Source organism: Bos mutus, chromosome 9 (assembly GCF_027580195.1).
Source record: "Bos mutus isolate GX-2022 chromosome 9, NWIPB_WYAK_1.1, whole genome shotgun sequence".
Lineage (NCBI taxonomy): Eukaryota > Metazoa > Chordata > Mammalia > Artiodactyla > Bovidae > Bos > Bos mutus.
The window spans coordinates 41,277,900-41,295,242 of record NC_091625.1 but is presented as its reverse complement, the minus strand read 5'-3'; the positions used below and the strand labels follow the sequence as shown (position 1 = coordinate 41,295,242).

At 36.2% G+C, this 17,343-nt stretch overlaps 2 protein-coding genes across 4 annotated transcripts in view; one reads left to right on the top strand and one right to left on the bottom strand.

Annotated features, from left to right (window-relative positions):
- ARMC2 (armadillo repeat containing 2) overlaps nt 1-7,765 on the top strand; it is a 141,872-nt gene extending 134,107 nt beyond the window's left edge. Inside the window, exons 19-20 of one of the 2 annotated variants that reach the window (XM_005905837.3) lie at nt 5,424-5,480; nt 7,604-7,765. Coding sequence is in view for 1 of the 2 variants with exons in the window: in XM_070376497.1 (XP_070232598.1) it covers nt 7,604-7,617 (14 nt within the window). In the remaining variant the exon portion in view is untranslated. The remainder of the gene's footprint in view (nt 1-5,423; nt 5,481-7,603) is intronic. The other variant, XM_070376497.1, reaches the window with a different exon arrangement.
- The window catches only part of SESN1 (sestrin 1), a 127,373-nt gene that overhangs the window by 14,703 nt on the left and 95,327 nt on the right, over nt 1-17,343 (bottom strand). For both annotated transcript variants that reach the window (XM_070376499.1, XM_005905842.3), the window contains exons 2-9: nt 14,946-15,011; nt 13,872-14,072; nt 12,811-12,993; nt 9,685-9,927; nt 7,553-7,700; nt 5,074-5,186; nt 2,538-2,728; nt 607-751 (exon numbers count right to left, since the gene is read on the bottom strand). In XM_070376499.1, the coding sequence (XP_070232600.1) occupies nt 607-751; nt 2,538-2,728; nt 5,074-5,186; nt 7,553-7,700; nt 9,685-9,927; nt 12,811-12,993; nt 13,872-14,072; nt 14,946-15,011 (1,290 nt within the window). The remainder of the gene's footprint in view (nt 1-606; nt 752-2,537; nt 2,729-5,073; nt 5,187-7,552; nt 7,701-9,684; nt 9,928-12,810; nt 12,994-13,871; nt 14,073-14,945; nt 15,012-17,343) is intronic.

The following is a 17,343-nucleotide window of genomic DNA, read 5'->3' as shown; positions in this document are numbered from 1 at the left end:
TTAATAAACACCAAATATAAGTAATGTATGTGTACCACTGAATAGCTTAACACAAGTCTTGGGTTTGATGAACAGAGTATCAGTTTCTCAAAACAAAAGCCATCTGATCTTTCTCGGAAATATGTTTTGAGCTTGTATTTGATCACATCTCTTTTTGAAGGTTTGTTATAATAATAAACTTTCCCTGCCAAATCATCATTCAATAATTTCCGTAAAGACGGTTCAAGGATTCTCTTCTTTCTCCTAAGCCTGAACTTTGAAGACAGGCCAGCAGATCTGTTCTCCCTGTCATTCTTCTTTTACGTTAAACCAGCAGTCTCCAACCTTTTTGGCACTGGAAACTGATTTCTGGATGATTCAAGCACGTTACATTTAATCTAATGCCATGCTGATCTGGCAGCAGGTATCAGTCCCTCGTCTGCAAGTTGGGGACCCCTGCTTTAAACCATAATGAGGTTCCCTTCCAAGGCATATCTAAGACACCTGTTCTGGAATGTTCTTCTCTGGGTCAGTAGAGGTGATGGAAAGGGCTGGAGACCCATTAGTTTAGGTGAAGGAGAATAAGAACCACTGCTAAGTTACAGAGTAAACACAACAGGTACATACCTTCTCAGAGTGCTTGAACTGCCTCCAGAAGCTATCATACATTCTTTTGGTAACCTTTTCAGGAGTGCAAACAACAGTTTTGATATAAACTTTAAAGCTACGATCCAATAGCTGGTTAATTTCACCATAGTCATAGTCATCGTATCTGTTAAAAGACAATGTGAGAATTACTATATTTTTGAGTGGAAACAGTGTCAGACTTTATTTTTCTGGGCTCCAAAATCACTACAGATGGTGACTGCAGCCATGAAATTAAAAGACGCTTACTTCTTGGAAGGAAAGTTATGACCAACCTAGATAGCATATTCAAAAGCAGAGACATTACTTTGCCAACAAAGGTTCGTCTAGTCAAGGCTATGGTTTTTCCTGTGGTCATGTATGGATGGGAGAGTTGGACTGTGAAGAAGGCTGAGCGCCAAAGAATTGATGCTTTTGAACCGTGGTGTTGGAGAAGACTCTTGAGAGTCCCTTGGACTGCAAGGAGATCTAACCAGTCCATTCTGAAGGAGATCAGCCCTGGGATTTCTTTGGAAGGAATGATGCTAAAGCTGAAACTCCAGTACTTTGGCCACCTCATGTGAAGAGTTGACTCATTGGAAAAGACCCTGATGCTGGGAGGGATTGGGGGCAGGAGGAGAAGGGGACGACAGAGGATGAGATGGCTGGATGGCATCACTGACTCGATGGACGTGAGTCTGAGTGAATTCCGGGAGTTGGTGATGGACAGGGAGGCCTGGTGTGCTGCGATTCATGGGGTCGCAAAGAGTCGGACACGACTGAGCGACTGATCTGATGTGATAGTCTGTTTTTTTATAGAAGTACAGATATAATAGTAAATGTTATATTCTTTTCTCCTCTTTATATAGGCAGCTGTCCCCTAAAATAAGAGCTTTACAATGTTTAAATGGGGGTGGATGAATCAGTATAAAGGAGTAAGAAATAGAGAAGTCAGGGAGATGAACAAAAAATTTGCTAGTGCAAAGTAACAGTATATATTTACAATCATGAATAAGCAACCACACTGAGGAACAAATTTTGGAAACAGTTTGAGTATTGATGATATTAAGAAGTTAACAAATTAGACAATATTGATATATCCCATGATATATAAATTATAATCTACTTGTATAAATATTTTCTCATGTTAGCAGTTCTTGGGGTCAGATGAGGAAAGAATTGGTCCCTAAGATGGCCTCACAGTGTCTACACTTAGGCCACTCTGCTTTAGGCCAGGATGGTCATAGGCACCAGTGTCTGCTCTGCCCCACTGGAGAATACTTTCTACAACATCCAAGGATCTTCAGTCTCCTATTTGGTTTTTAGTGGAAAAGGGAGAAAACTCTTGTAAAGTTGGTCCATAATATAACCATCCGGGAGTCTAAAGTCAATAGTCTGGCTACTGAAAAAATGAATAACCAAGAGAAAAGTCTGACTTTACAGCTAAAATAATTAGGAAGGACCATAGTGTGGGTGTTTGTGTATGTTAGAAGGTGATGTATAGTATGTGTATATAAATAGCATAATACTGATAAAGTTTTGCATTTTATGAAGTATCATGGGAGTAGGTACTCTTTAGAAGGGCACTCTAAGTTCCACGAAGGCAGAAGTACAAGTGTCTCAGGAGATAAAAATGATACAAACACATAAATGTTTAGAGACAAACTTTTCCTTTTTCTCCATGCTCCTGGACAACCTTGCTTGTTGTTTAACTCTTGTTCCTAACTCTCCTTCTTCCTGCCTAGCTAGGTGAGAGGAAACACACTAAGCTGCAAAAAATCAAGTTTCTAAAGCATAAAAAGCATAAAAATAAGCTCTTAGGGAGGGGATGGTTCTGAGTATATTAACATGTATATCTGCATATGTGTTTCAAGCACCTGAATGATTTCCCTAAAAGAAAATATCTCTTCATAAACGTAAGAAAACAGACTAACCTGATTCCAAACATGCAGTGAATATAGTTCCAAATAGCCCGTCTGAGCATTGAGGTATCAACATCTTTGTGCATTGCCATTGTATTATAAGTAAGATTGTAAGCAATGTGAAATTTTTCATCAATCAACTGTCCTACATCTGGATAAAGACGATTTACCAAAGAATAACCATGGTCTTCCCAACAATAGTCCTAAATACAGAGAACAGAACAAATGTGAATAATTAAAATGTGGTCAAATACAGTTCTATGTCTATTGCTCTGTGGTGCAGTGAGACTACTGGCAGTTGAAATCCACTCCCTTTCTAGAACATCCCTAGCTTTCCGTTTCATTTGCATTCCAGTTTGATGTTTTCAATTTCTGTACTGCAATATGCAAAAGTTAAATTTTGCAACTCACCAAGTTTAAAAACCAGTGGAATCTCTGCCTTACACACACATCACTTGTACTCTGCTTTCTCTCACTGTTTCCCCTGTCAGCCTCCAGAGATGACTCGTCCTGGGAGGCCACTCTCCTTTTATATTGCTGCAGGCATTCAAGTGTCTTCAAATTTTGTAAATTTTTAATTCAACACATCCATCACTCATTCTTTTTCCTCCTAACCCCCCTTCCTCTTAGCTCTGTTAAGTCTTCTAATTAGTTTTCCTACATTAAATCTCTGTTTCCTTTTTTCTATCTCAAACAAAACTTAATAAGCCTCTACTTCTACGTTGCTCCCATATTTGTTTTCCTAAAACACCTCTTTGATATCATGCCATCACTGTGGTCAAAACGTCCAAGTCTGATCAATTTTAAAGTAACTTCCAACTAATCAGAAAAATCCTTTGCTTGAAGCTTTCAGCAGCCCAGCCAGTTTATGATACCTTCCCTCACTCTGTCCTTTAACCTAGGCTCAATTATTGCCTACAGTCGTCTCTGCTTACAATATTCATGCTTTTAAACTATTCAAATCTGTCAAACCCTAATCTGCCTCCAAAAAAATTTTTCTAGTCTACATGATCTCTCCAATTGTAATGTATTATATTTCATGACACAACTTCACTACCACGTAACATATTCTATATTTCTTCCTGTGCCTAATTTGCCTCCTTAAATAATGTTAGTTCCTTGAGTCAAGAAAAAAAAAATCTCATGGTTCCCAAATATTTTCATAATTCTGCTAAAAGTTATTACTTAATACTAGTCCTTCACAATTGGAGAAGGCAATGGCACCCCACTCCAGTACTCTTGCCTGGAAAATCCCATGGATGGAGGAGCCTGGTAGGCTGCAGTCCATGGGGTCGCTACAAGTCGGACACAACTGAGCGACTTCACTTTGACTCTCATGCATTGGAGAAGGAAATGGCAACCCACTCCAGTGTTCTTGCCTGGAGAATCCCAGGGACGAAGGAGCCTGGTGGGCTGCCGTCTATGGGGTTGCACAGAGTCGGACACGACTGAGGCGACTTAGCAACAGCAGCCCTTCGCAATAATTGGGAAAGTTAGAACTATCAACTCATAACAGATTGTTTAAGAAATACATTTTAAATGCATTGTGTGTCTAGTAATGGATTGGAAGCAGTCTTAGAAAACTACAGCATAGAATAAATAAATGTTTCCTAATTGATGATCCTCAACTTTTATTCTGGAACTAGAAGATACAGCAATTGTTGCTCCTGCAATATATTTGCAAAGCACTTAGCTTCCTGGAAAAGCAATAAGAGAGAAGGAGGCTGGTATCCTGGAGAATGACAAGGTCCCTAAGTTTCCATGGACTCAATATACACAGAATTGCACTGGGAATTTTTACTGTGTATTTCAAAGTTAATGATTATGGAGCTAAACAAACTGGGTCTACCAACAATAATTTGACTCTCTACCTCACTAAAACTTTATTCTAAGAGATGGGCATTATTTAATTTTGGAATAAGATATCTTTATATAAAAATCCTCTTCAAGATTTAAGTTTGAAACTCTCAAAAATTCTCATTGCTTCAAATGACATTCAGTTCATATTTTACCAGGGAATTAGGTTATTGTAATCACTATGACTTATTTTATATGAGATTTATAAGAACTCACCCAAATTAAAAGAAAACAAATTTGCTGTCCCTAAAAGTTCTAATTTAAGCACATGTTTCACTCTGATTTTCTCATCCTCTTTCCTTCTACCCACACACACATAATGCCTGAAATGTTGAGGACATTTCTCTTGTCACAGAAATGGCCTCACTTTAACACTGGTGCTCTGTAAAACAATGCTATAAATGCTAGCTAGGTTCTAACACAACTATTTACTGTTTAGTTATATTATGAACTTTGAGTTTTAGTATACCATCTGGGAACCTAACCACTATTGTAATTTTGTTTTATGGGTGAATATGTTTTGAATTCTGAGCAACTGATTTATGAACTTATATCTAAGGAACTGCATGTACATAGAAAAGTTATTTCTCTCTGCAATGCTTTCTGTTCTCAAATCCAGATGGTTCTTTCTAACTTTAAGTCAGACTGAGATATTTCTAACCAGTCATGTACATACAAGTTGTGATTTTACCTGGACTCGAAATGTTGGGACGTGCATTCCATGTCTAGAGAAATCCTTATAGCCATAACTAGTATCCTCAAAGTGACGTGATACATCTCTTGCTGGTGTAACTTCATCATCATCTGAAATAATTTTTTAAAAAAGCTACTGAAAGCTTTTCAAACACAGGATGCTAGTTAAAATTCATTTTACCTATAACAAGTAAAAATAGGATAACCCTTTTTCTGATACTTAGTAACCAATATCAACTAAAATAAAGTCTTAAAACTATAAAGAAATTGCTTAATAAATGGAATATAAAGGTTAAAAAACATACTCATGGTTGCATTTACTGTGCTTTTCATTCCTCTCTTTCACAGATCCTCTCTTCCTCTGTGTCCTCTCTCTAGTTTATAGATGTGAGGTTCTACTTAAAAGTATGTACTCCAAGTATGAATACCCTTTTGAAATAATCTTTATGGTACTAACAAATCAGCTGTATTCTAAACTTTAGCACTTGGACATTTTTAGTTGAATATTAATGTCATACAATATGTAAAATGATCTCTTTAACAGCTTCTCTGATGCCTCAGATGGTAAAGAATCTGCCTGCAATGCAGGAGACCTGGGTTCGATCCCTGGGTCAGGAAGATCCCTTGGAGAAGGGAATGGCTACCCACTCCAGTATTCTTGCCTAGGAAATTCCATGAACAGAGGAGCCTAGTGGCCTATATAGTCTGTGGGGGTCTCAAAAAGTTGGACACAAATGAGCAACGAACACTAACAGTTCAAAGGCCCTAGAAACAATTCTGAAATAAATACAGAAAAGAGGCTCACTAAGCCTTTTTAGATTATTTTCATGTTTAGGAGTTGATGAGATTATTTAGTTTCAAGTAAATAGAATCAAAGACTTCTCCTCAGGCTAACATCAAACCTCCATTTATACAAATTTGATTTTTTCTTTGCTATTAAGAAAATTGGTTATTAAAACCAATGTACTCTTTGTTCCACTGTATTATTGTCAAAATATATTGACACTATAACTTTTTTCCTTTAAATTACCTAGTTTACTTATTAAATCCTATAGGTTACATTTGATAAAGGCCTAACAAAGGGTTTAAGCTGTTAGTTATCTAATAAGTAGCTCCTTTTCACACATTATAGAATTTTAAAGCTGGAAGTACTATTAGGCCTTTATGAATGCAACTTCCTCATTTTAAAGAAAAAAAAAAAGGAATGCTCAATGCTAAATGACTTAACATTCACAAAGTTTATTAGCAGTGATTTTAGGACCTAAATCAAATCCTTGCTCTTAGTCTATTTTCACTTTAACTTCCTTTTTTGGAAGTAGGAATACCTATGCAATAGCCTTTCTAAAAGGAAAGACATATTAGAATTAAACTTAAAAGTTTTGCACAGCAAAGAAAACCATAAACTAAACAAAATGACAACCTACAGAATGAGAGAAAATATTTGCAAACAAAGCAACTGACAAGGGATTAATCTCCAAAATACAAATAGCTTATGCAGCTTAATATTAAAAAACCAAACAACCCCATCAAAAAAAAAAAAAATGGGCAGAAGAGCTAAACAGACATTTCCCCAAAGAAGACATAGATGGCCAATAGGCACATGAAAAGATATTCAATATCACTAATTATTACAGAAATGCAAATCAAAACAACAGTGAGGTTATCACCTCACATCAGTTAGAATGGCCATCATCAAAAAATCTACAAACAATAAATTTTACAAAACTGTTGTTGGGAATGTAAATTCATGCAGTCACTACAGATAATAGTACGGAGGTTCCTCAAAAAACTAAAAATAGAGCTACCATCTAATCAGCAATCCCACTCCTAGGTATATGTCCAGAGAAAACCATAATTCAAAAAGACACACACACCCTTGTGTTTACAGCAGCACTATTTATAGTAGTCAAGACACGGAAGCACCCTAAATGTCCACTGACAGCAGTAGACAGAGATGTAGTGCATGTATCAGTGGACTGTTATTCAGCCATAAAAAAGAATTAAACAATGCCACTGGCCACAACATGAATGGACCTGGACCCATATTATGTGAGGTTAGAAAGAAAAAGACAAATATCATACAATACAGCTTATATGTGGAGTTGTAGAGAGCCTGTGGTTACCAAGGGTTTGGGATGCAGCCGGGGTAGGGGGAGGGATAAATTGGGAGATTGGGATTCACATATACATACTACTATATATAAAACAGATAACTAATAAGGACCTACTGCATAGCACAGGGAATTCTACTCAAAACTCTGTACTGACTTGTATGGGAAAGGAATCTAAAAGTGGATATATGAAAAAAAAAAAAGAAAAGTGGATATATGTATAACAGATTCATTTTGCTGTACACTTGAAAATAACACAACATTGTAAATCAACTGTATTCCCATACGAAAAACTTATTTAAATTGTCTTTAAAAATTGGGCTTTTTCTTCAAAATAGACATTGACTATGTAATGCTTGCTTTTACCTGAAGAGAAGACAAACATGCTCTCTCTTTTTTCTATTTCAAAACGTGAAGCCATCTCTTCCTGACTTGCCTCCTCTTCTTCTCGACATTCCTGTAACTGCTTCATCTTTTCCATGAGGGCTTCAACCTCAAAGAAGGAATCACTTACCTGAAACAAAAGTGCAATTAAGGTTGTTACATATGTCAAATATGGAATAAATTTTATTAAGTCTATCTCATAAGAATTTGCATCTTAATACAATATAAGAAAAATAGATCTTATAACTTTAATGCACATGAATGAATCAAAAACAATTACTTTGGCCTATCATATATACAGATATAAATTTTAAAATTTAAAACAATAGAAAAAATTTTAAGAACATATTCTAATGTTTAAATTTTTATTTCAAAAGTTAGTAATATTACTGTCATTAAGTTTTAAAAATTAAAATTTAACACTGTCAGTTTAAAACAGAACTGAGTTACACTTTTACTTGCTCAGTGAAACAAATAAGGTATACAAAATATAAAGTGGTTTTACATCAACATTGTACACTGGGCATATTGTCAATAGACAGGCATACCTCAGATATATTGTGGGTTCAGTTCCAAACCATTAGAATAAAGCGAGTATCATAACAAAGCAAGTCAAGAATTTTTTTGGTTTTCCAATGCATATAAAAAGTTATATTTATACTATACAGTAGTCTAAGTGTGCAATAGTATTATGTCTAAAAAACAATGTACATACCTTAAAAAATTCATTACTAAAAATACTTAACACCTGGGAATAGGGAGCTTATGTACTAGAGAAGTTTTTTAAAAAATTATATTATTTCACTATTATTTAATTGAGGGATAACTAGGAACAGTACTTCTTTAGCCTCGTACTAAATCAAAGGTGGGGAAAGAATCCAATTCTCAGCATCCTGGCAACTGATGTACTCACCCTTAGTCCATCTTATAACCTTTAAACTTTGATAAATAATCAGTGGCCATATGCGGGCCTCTCACATGAATCCAGATAGCTCAAAAGAGGGTGAAACTGACGGTCTTGGGCCTTATCAACACACCACAGCACAGCAGTCAACCTTGGGAAAATGATTTTCCTTCCTGTGCTAATCTCACCGTATGTAAATGCTACCTCTTATTTAGTACCTGATAAATGCTAAGCACTGTACTAGCCCTTTTACCTCTCTAGAGACATTTCACTTAAACTTTGCAATAACCTTGTGTTTGACCTTTATTTAGAAATGAAAGAATGGGGGGTCAGGGAGGGTAGATAACTTGCCAACAGTCAAATCATATGTTAACAGTCAAGTGTTTGTTAAAGTCAAACATATAAATTCAACCTGTCTAAATCTGTCTTAAAGTAATAGTAAAACTGAGAAAATCTGTATGAAGTATTGAGAAGGCTGTAATGTTTCTATTTGGAAATATAAACCCTTGCTCTTTCACTACAGCTAAAGAATGCAGAGGGAGTTTTGAAATATCATATATAGGAGTTAAAACTTGCTTATAGAAAATTCAACTCATTGTGATCTGTTTTCCAAGGAATAACAAAGCTGAGAAAATATAAATGCCAGAGAAGAGAAGGAATAGAGATAAAAGCATTTTAATATATTTACATTCACTTCTATATATATTTGTGAGAAGTTAAAACATGAAGGAGTATTTTAAAAGGAGAAATTCCAGATCAAAGCTGATTAACTCTTCTAAAAGAGAAACAATTGAGATGACAGCCTGTTTCTTTCGTGCAAAAAGGAAGGATGGGATGTGATCAACAGCAGGCAGTTTGTATCATTAAGTTCCTCTTTCCTCAGTCTTCCGGTATCTCACATTCAGTAGCCATTCAATACTAGCTGGCTCTGGCACATCCTGGTGGCTTCCAATCCTGAAGTTATTCGAATGTAGTCTCCTGGAGGGTCTTATATATAAGTCATATAATTTTGTTTATGTCCCTTAGCATCAGACACTATAATGCTCAGCATTTGGAGGCAGTCAGATACTTGCTGAATGAATAGACTGGGGGGTCTAATACCTTTTTGGACTTAACAGGGTAAATTTTCCTAAAAGCCAAGTAAAAAAATAATACAACAGCAATTACTGTGATTAGTCTTACGACAATCCTGTAACAAATAGATACTTACCGAAACATTTCCTGCTGAGTTGACCTGCATCTCATCCACACTGTGATTGCCGTTTGTAATGTCACAGATGCAGTAGTTACTAACAGAAGGCGGTCTGAATGTGTGGCCACCATCACAATGAATCTCTGGACTGATCCCACAGCCAAATGTGAACGAGGCAAGAGAATGATAGTGTGTGAGTAGAACTACTGCGTGTACCAGTTCTGCAAGGGACCAGCTATGCTCTTCAGCTTTTAAAAGTCCCTTGGGGAAAAAAATGAGAATATATTTTTATACTGGGGTATGGTGTTGGTGAAAGAACATAGTTCATCTTGGTATTTAATCTATTGAAAACAGGATTAGTTACTGTATAAAACTTAGGATAAAATGACAATTTGAGGCATGTAGAACTCAGAATTTGCTAATTTTTATGAGTATATATTCAAAAATTGAGCTTAACATAATCTGATAATGACTAATTCATTATTGATTATCTGAAATCTTGATTTAAAAATGCAGTAGAATACATTTTAAGGCAGTTGCTGTGTTTCAGATAATGGATTATGAACGCATTAACTATGTTGTTAGTGTGACATCTCAAACCAAATGTAATAAATTTGAGTTTAAAGTAGAAGCTACTGTGGAAAATATGCCTATTTTTCTTTAATATCAGGCTTCCTCAAGGAATTTTTAAGATAGTGGTTTGAACAACTTGACTCTGAATATGTCTAAATCATCAAATTATATTTAAAAAGTTATGCTCAAGGTGAAGTCTACAATCCTTAAAAGTCTACAAATCTGTTTCCATTCTGCTTCATTATCTATTTCATAGTATTGTATAATTTTATGTTACTAGACAATATAACAGACATTGCATTAATCATATTCAAATCTTATATCTCCTTGAAAATAAGATGCTTCAATTATATAAAAGTATCTAAAATACTCTAGGGAATTCTCTGGCAGTTCAGTGGTTAGGACTCTGAACTTCCACTGCAAGAAGCACAGGTTTGACCCTTCCTTGGGGAACTAGGATCCCACAAGCCTCGTGGAATGGTCAATAAATTATAAAAAAATAAATAAAAATTTAAAAATTTCTACTGCATGGCAGATTCTTTTAGACAAAGTCAATCTACTTTTATTCTATTATCTTTATTATCAGACAGTAAAGAATCTGCCTGGAATAGAGGAGACCTGGGTTCGAGCCCTGAGTCGGGAAGATCCCTGGGAGAAGGGAATGGCTACCCACTCTATAGTTTTCTTGCCTGGAGAATTCCATGGAAAAAGGACCTGGCGTGCTCTAATCCATGGGGTCACAAAGAGTCGGATTTGAATGAGCATTTAACACTTTCAATAAATAGAACCAGAAGAAACTAGTTTAAGATGGTATTTTGCAAAGATATACAAGATTGCACTTTACATCTATCAGAACGGCTAAAATCTGAGCACTGACAACAGCAAATGCTGACAAGAATTTGACAAGTATGCTGACAAGTATGCTCATCCATTGCTGGTGGGAACACAAACGTACAGTCACCTCATCAGACAGTTTCACAGTTTCTTACAAAACTAAACACAAGCTTACCATACAATCCAGCAATCCCAGTTATTTACCCAACTGAGCTGAAAACTAATGTCCATCAAAAAACCTGCATGTCAATGTTTGTAGAAGTTTTATTCATAATTGCCAAAAAACTGGGAGTAACCAAGATGTCCTTCAGTAGGTGAATGGACAAATTGTGGTACATCCACACACTGGGGTATTTTTCAGCAGTAAAAAGAAATGAGCCATCAAGTCATGGAGGCACCTTAAATGCATACTGACAAATAAAAGAAGCTAGTGTGTAAAGGTTATATACTGTATGACTCCAACTATATGACATTCTGGAAAAGGGAAAACTATAAAGACAATAAAAGCAGTAGTAGTTTCAGGGGGAAGGGAGAGAGATGAATGGGGGGGCACAGGAGATTTTTAGGGAAGTGAAACTATTCTGTATGACACCATAATGGTGGATAACATGACATTATGCATTTGTCAAAACCCATAGGACTGTACAACACAAACAGTAAACCCCAAAGTAAATTACTGCTGCTGCTAAGTCGCTTCAGTAGTGTCCGACTCTGTGCGACCCCATAGACGGCAGCCCACCAGGCTCCCCATCCCTGGGATTTTCCAGGCAGGAACACTGGAGTGGGTTGCCATTTCCTTTTCCAAAGTAAATTACAGACATTATTAATTCATCAATTGAAGCAAATGTACTATGCTAATACTGCTGCTGCTAAGTCGCTTCAGTAGTGTCCGACTCTATGCGACCCCATTGACGGCAGCCCACCAGGCTCTCCTGTCCCTGGGATTCTCCAGGCAGGAACACTGGAGTGGGTTGCCATTGCCTTCTCCAATGCATGAAAGTGAAAAGTGAAAGTGAAGTCAGTCGTGTCTGACCCTTAGCGACCCCATGGACTGCAGCCTACCAGGCTCCTCCGTCCATGGGATTTTCCAGGCAAGAGTACTGGAGTGGGGTGCCATTGCCTTCTCCATGCTAATACTAGAAGTTAGTAATAAAGAAAACAATGTGTGTGTCGGGGGAGTGGAGGGTTGAAGCGGGTCAGTCAGTCAGTTCAGTCGCTCAGTCATGTCCGACTCTTTGCGACCCCATGAATTGCAGCACGCCAGGCCTCCCTGTCCATCACCAACTCCTGGAGAAACCTATATGTAGGTCAAGAAGCAACAGTTAAAACTGGACATAGAACAACCCGGAGAAACCTATATGCAGGTCAAGAAGCAACAGTTAGAACTGGACATGGAACAACAGACTGGTTCCAAATAGGAAAAGGAATACGTCAAGGCTGTATATTGTCACCCTGCTTATTGAACTTATATGCAGAGTACATCATGAGAAACGCTGGGCTGAAAGAAGCACAAGCTGGAATCAAGATTGCCGGGAGAAATATCAATAACCTCAGATATGCAGTTGACACCACCCTTATGGCAGAAAGTGAAGAGGAACTAAAAAGCCTCCTGATGAAAGTTGAAGTGGGTAGAATATGGGAACTCCTTATGCCATTTTTCTGTAAACCTGAAATTGCTTTGAAAAATAGTCTATTAATTAAAATAAAAAAGACACCCTAGATATATTCTCTGCTTACCTCAATATGTTCTTTGGTAATAAGCCAAGGTCTGTGGGCTAACACTTTGTTAAGTTCTCCTAAATTCTGTAGTTTTTGAGGAGCATTCTCTAAACCATTAAGCCACTTGGGGTCTCCACCAACATGAAGGAAATCATTTACATGGAGATTCACTAAGTAGGAGCACTGATGTCTTGCTGCAGCCTAAGAGAAAACAAAAGATGATTCTAACTATACATATTAAAATCTTGAACAACTACATGTCTTTTTTCTTTACAATGTACAAAACAGTTAATTTTTTGATTAGTATGTTCTCAAATTTTCCATGTACTACAGAAATGAAGTTTTCATATAAACATTCAAAAATTCACGTATGCTATAGAAAACACCTCAAAAATATCCCATTAACAAAAAATATTTGATAAAAGTATTTGAATTTTAGAAAAATTTTATACCTACTGTCAGAACCTGATTAAGAAACTTCATTAAGATGCCAACCATAAAATAATGGAATCTTATTTATAAATTGAACATGAGTGAAAACCACTTATGTCGATCTGAACTACTATTTATATAGTAGTGAAATAATCTTGTTTCCTACTTTATTTTCTTATTTAGTAGAAAATGGTGCTCAATAAGGGCTTCCCTGGTAGCTCAGCTGGTGAAGAATCCACCTGCAATGCAGGAGATCCCAGTTTGATTCCTGGGTTGGGAGGATCTGATAAAGAAGGAAAAGGCTACCCACGCCAGTATTCTTGGGCTTTCCTGGTGGCTCAGTTGGTAAAGAATCCGCCCACAATGCGGGAGACCTGGGTTCAATCCCTGGGCTGGGAAGATCCCCTGGAGAAGGGAAAGGCTACCCGCTCCAGTATTCTGGCCTGGAGATTTCCAGGGACTCAACAAAGTGTAAATACATATTAGTTTTCCTATTATTTAGAAAGAGGAAAAATAGGTACTACTTAACAGGAATCCAATTGGAAGTTGGAATATAAGTATTTATTCCTGTGTTTGAAGCATTAACCATATCTTAAAAAGATTAATAAAAACAGGGAGAAAGAATTTTTCACTGAATGTTTACAAACCATTATTCCAATGTAGTGCCGATAATGAAGGGGTAATGGCCCATCCATTTGCAGTAGATAGTGTTGAGTTTTTAAGAAACTTTCTAAATACTGTGGGTGAAAAACCATCACTAAGGTAATATTATCCAAACGACCCAAAGCAGCAAAAGAATCTGTAAATAAAGTATGCATCTGTGCGTCTTCACTCCCCACTTGGAGAATCTGTATGAAAGAGAGGAAAACCACGGTTACAGAAATTGTAAATCGGTGTTAAACACGGAAGGGGGAGAAATAAAGCATGCATGCACTGCATTGTGTGTGTCATTCAGAAGCAGCTTAAATTTGGCTTAAGAAAGGGAGGTTATTCGATATTTGGCAAAACTAATACAATATTGTAAAGTTTAAAAATAAAATAAAATAAAAAAAAAAAAAAAAAAGGGAGGTTGTAATTCTACGAGTTTAACTCAACTGGTTGCAAGATAGAAGAATAAAAGTCACATATCATGTAGCAGGGGAGAAACAACAAAGGCCATCTAGATAGGCTGCTTGTAGGCTTGGCCAGAATCCAGATAAAGAAGCAGATTTAGATTATCAAATTTGCAGAGCTTGCAGACACTAATGCCTTTCCTTTTAACAACACCTACTCTCCCACAATTTACAGAGAACCAAAATTAACTAACAGTAAACAATCCTTGTGAAAACAAAGCATAGAAGCATTTACATATTTAGAATTAAAGATCTAAGCTAGCATTGATTACCAGCCTGTGGAGTTGGCCAAGACCAAGTAACTCAGCGTATGGGCACACTTAAATAACATCTAAATATAAGCAGGTGGCATATCTTGGTCAAAAACAAGTCTTGCCTTTGCTTGACTAATTATGGGTGTTAGAAAAGTGCCATGAAATACTAGAAATCAAAGGGACTATAATAGCTTTCTAATCCCACAGATTCACTGCCAAAGCATGATGATTAACAATGATCAACTCTGTGTAAAGCATATTGTTGACCAACAGTTGTTCAGATGCCAAGATGTGGGTCATGAAAGCTTTTCCTTAAAAGCATAGAGTTCACTATGTACTTTCACAAACAACATACCTCCTTTTCTGGGATGAATCTGCTTGGTCCGTGTCCTAGTGGTCGAGGAATTCTAATTCCAAGTTCCTAGAAAAGAAAATTACCCCATCTCAGGCCTCTAGCAGTAAACAACATGAACTGAGGCCACAGGAATGGGAGAGAAAAACAACCAGTTGAACAGAGCCTGGCTTGTTTTGGTGGTTTGTTTTCATGACCATATATATATATCAGCTCCTCTTTTTGCATCACATAACTGACAACAGTTTATAATAAGACTCTGACTAAAAACAATAAAACCTGTTTCACTAAAACCAGAGTTTTACATAAGGTACTTGGCAGAAAGTCTAGGACAGAAAGTTCAGCACATAGCAGCCAACCCTGTGGATTGACAGTGATACAAAATAAGACCAATGTGGTTATACATCCAAAACCCAACCAACCAAAATATCAATCCCTGTGCGTCTTGTCAGGAAATGAAAAAGTCATAACCTCTACCTAGAGGTCTTAAACTGAAAGAAGTATAATTATTATTGCATCTACAATAATACTTCACAAGAACAGAAATATTATGAAAAATAAAGATTATTTAAACCCACAAAAGAGAAAGTGCTACAGGACACAGTTTCTCTGTGGTTGAGTAAAACAATTTGAGAGAAATTAATTTTGTGAGTTTTCCTTAAATTTTTAATTTATAGGATCTCATTGACTTCACTTATATTTTTGAGCTCAACTAATTAAGAATAAATGGTTTTCTACCCTTTGACATAGGGAACCTAGAATTCTGTAATTTGTGTGACAATGTAGTATGGTTAACAAAAACTGACAATCTACCATACCAGCTTTCCCCTCAATGTAATATGCTTATAGAAACAAAACCAAAATGTAATTCAGCCTTTTTTTTTTTTTGAGTTCATGTCCTATCTATCTAGTCTCTAGGCAAACAAACCCCCACCTTCTTTAACAACTAAATATTAACCCTTGCTTATATAATTACATACAAATACTATTTCCACCCTCTCTTTACTGCTTCCAAAAGTCCTTCATGATATAAACCAGATGCTTTTCTTTTAAAGGAGAAAAAAAGGTGTGTGGGGGGCGGGGGTGGGGGCGCAGTGATGCAGACAGAGAAGAACATATGGCAGCAATTCAAGAAATTTGGTCCAAGTGAATGGAAACCTTTTGAGCAGAATTGATTTAGGCAGGCAGGAAAAAATCGAAGAGAATCTTAATCAGTAGAACTCGAGGTTCAGATTTGAAGTAGGCTCCATTTGCAAACTAAAATTTTATATAGGTTTCAAATAATTTTGTATTAGAGGTCAGTGATTTTTTACTCTGATAATTACAGACTTATACTGAAGATAGTAATGTCTAATAACCATATCCTTCACTGAGGAGGCACTAAATTTACTGGTCCAGCTATCTATGTGTCTCAATTTAACATACTATAATAAATGCAAGAAAAAACCCACATTCCTTCTATTCAATACAGAATCTTGGCACAAATGCAGCTATTTATATAAAATGATGACTCTGTTGGCCTTTCTAACTGCTGAACTTCTGATCTAATTACATACATTTCAAAGAAAATATTCTGGACAAGATTTCAAGGCTAAAATTAATATTTACCCTTTTTAATTTCTTTACCATCTTATTTAAACAAAATGCATTTTAGCAACACACCCCACTTTTCAGGGATTTATTATTCATTTTATACTATTCCTGCAACTTTAGTATACAAAAAGATGTCATTTCAAAGGAAGAGAAATGGATTATTCAAAAAATGATTTTGATACAACTGAAGACCCACTCAGAAAAAAGTGAAATTGGAACCTTAAATCATACTTTACTTCACAATAAATCATATGTAAGTTAAAAAATAATTACAATATTAGAAGAAAATACTTGTGGAGTTAGATCTAAAAATGCAACAAAACCCAGAAGTCACAAAACATAAGACTGATAAGTTTGATGACATAAATATACTTTCATATGGGAAAAATAAACATTATATAAAGTTAAACAAACAGAAAACTTGGAAATACGTTTGCAACTCACACAGACAAGGGCTTTTTAAAAAAATACATAATGACAAATCACTAAGAAAACCCCCCAAGAACCTGATAGAAAAAAATGAACAAAGGACATGAACAGTTCAAAGAAAAGGAAATATAAACGTCTGAAAAAATGGTCCATCTTCACAAAACAACTGCTGTTTAACTACACTGAGATACAATTTTTCACCTAAAAGACTGCTTAAGATCAAAAAGTTTGATGATAGACTATGTTGGAGAAGGGGTAGAGAAAGAGCTATTCAACACTTATATATCTCTGATGGGACTGTTTTGAAATGTAAGGAAAAAAGATCAAGAAATATATAAGAAGTACAAATTACTGCAACTTCCAGGAGGGCAATCTGAAA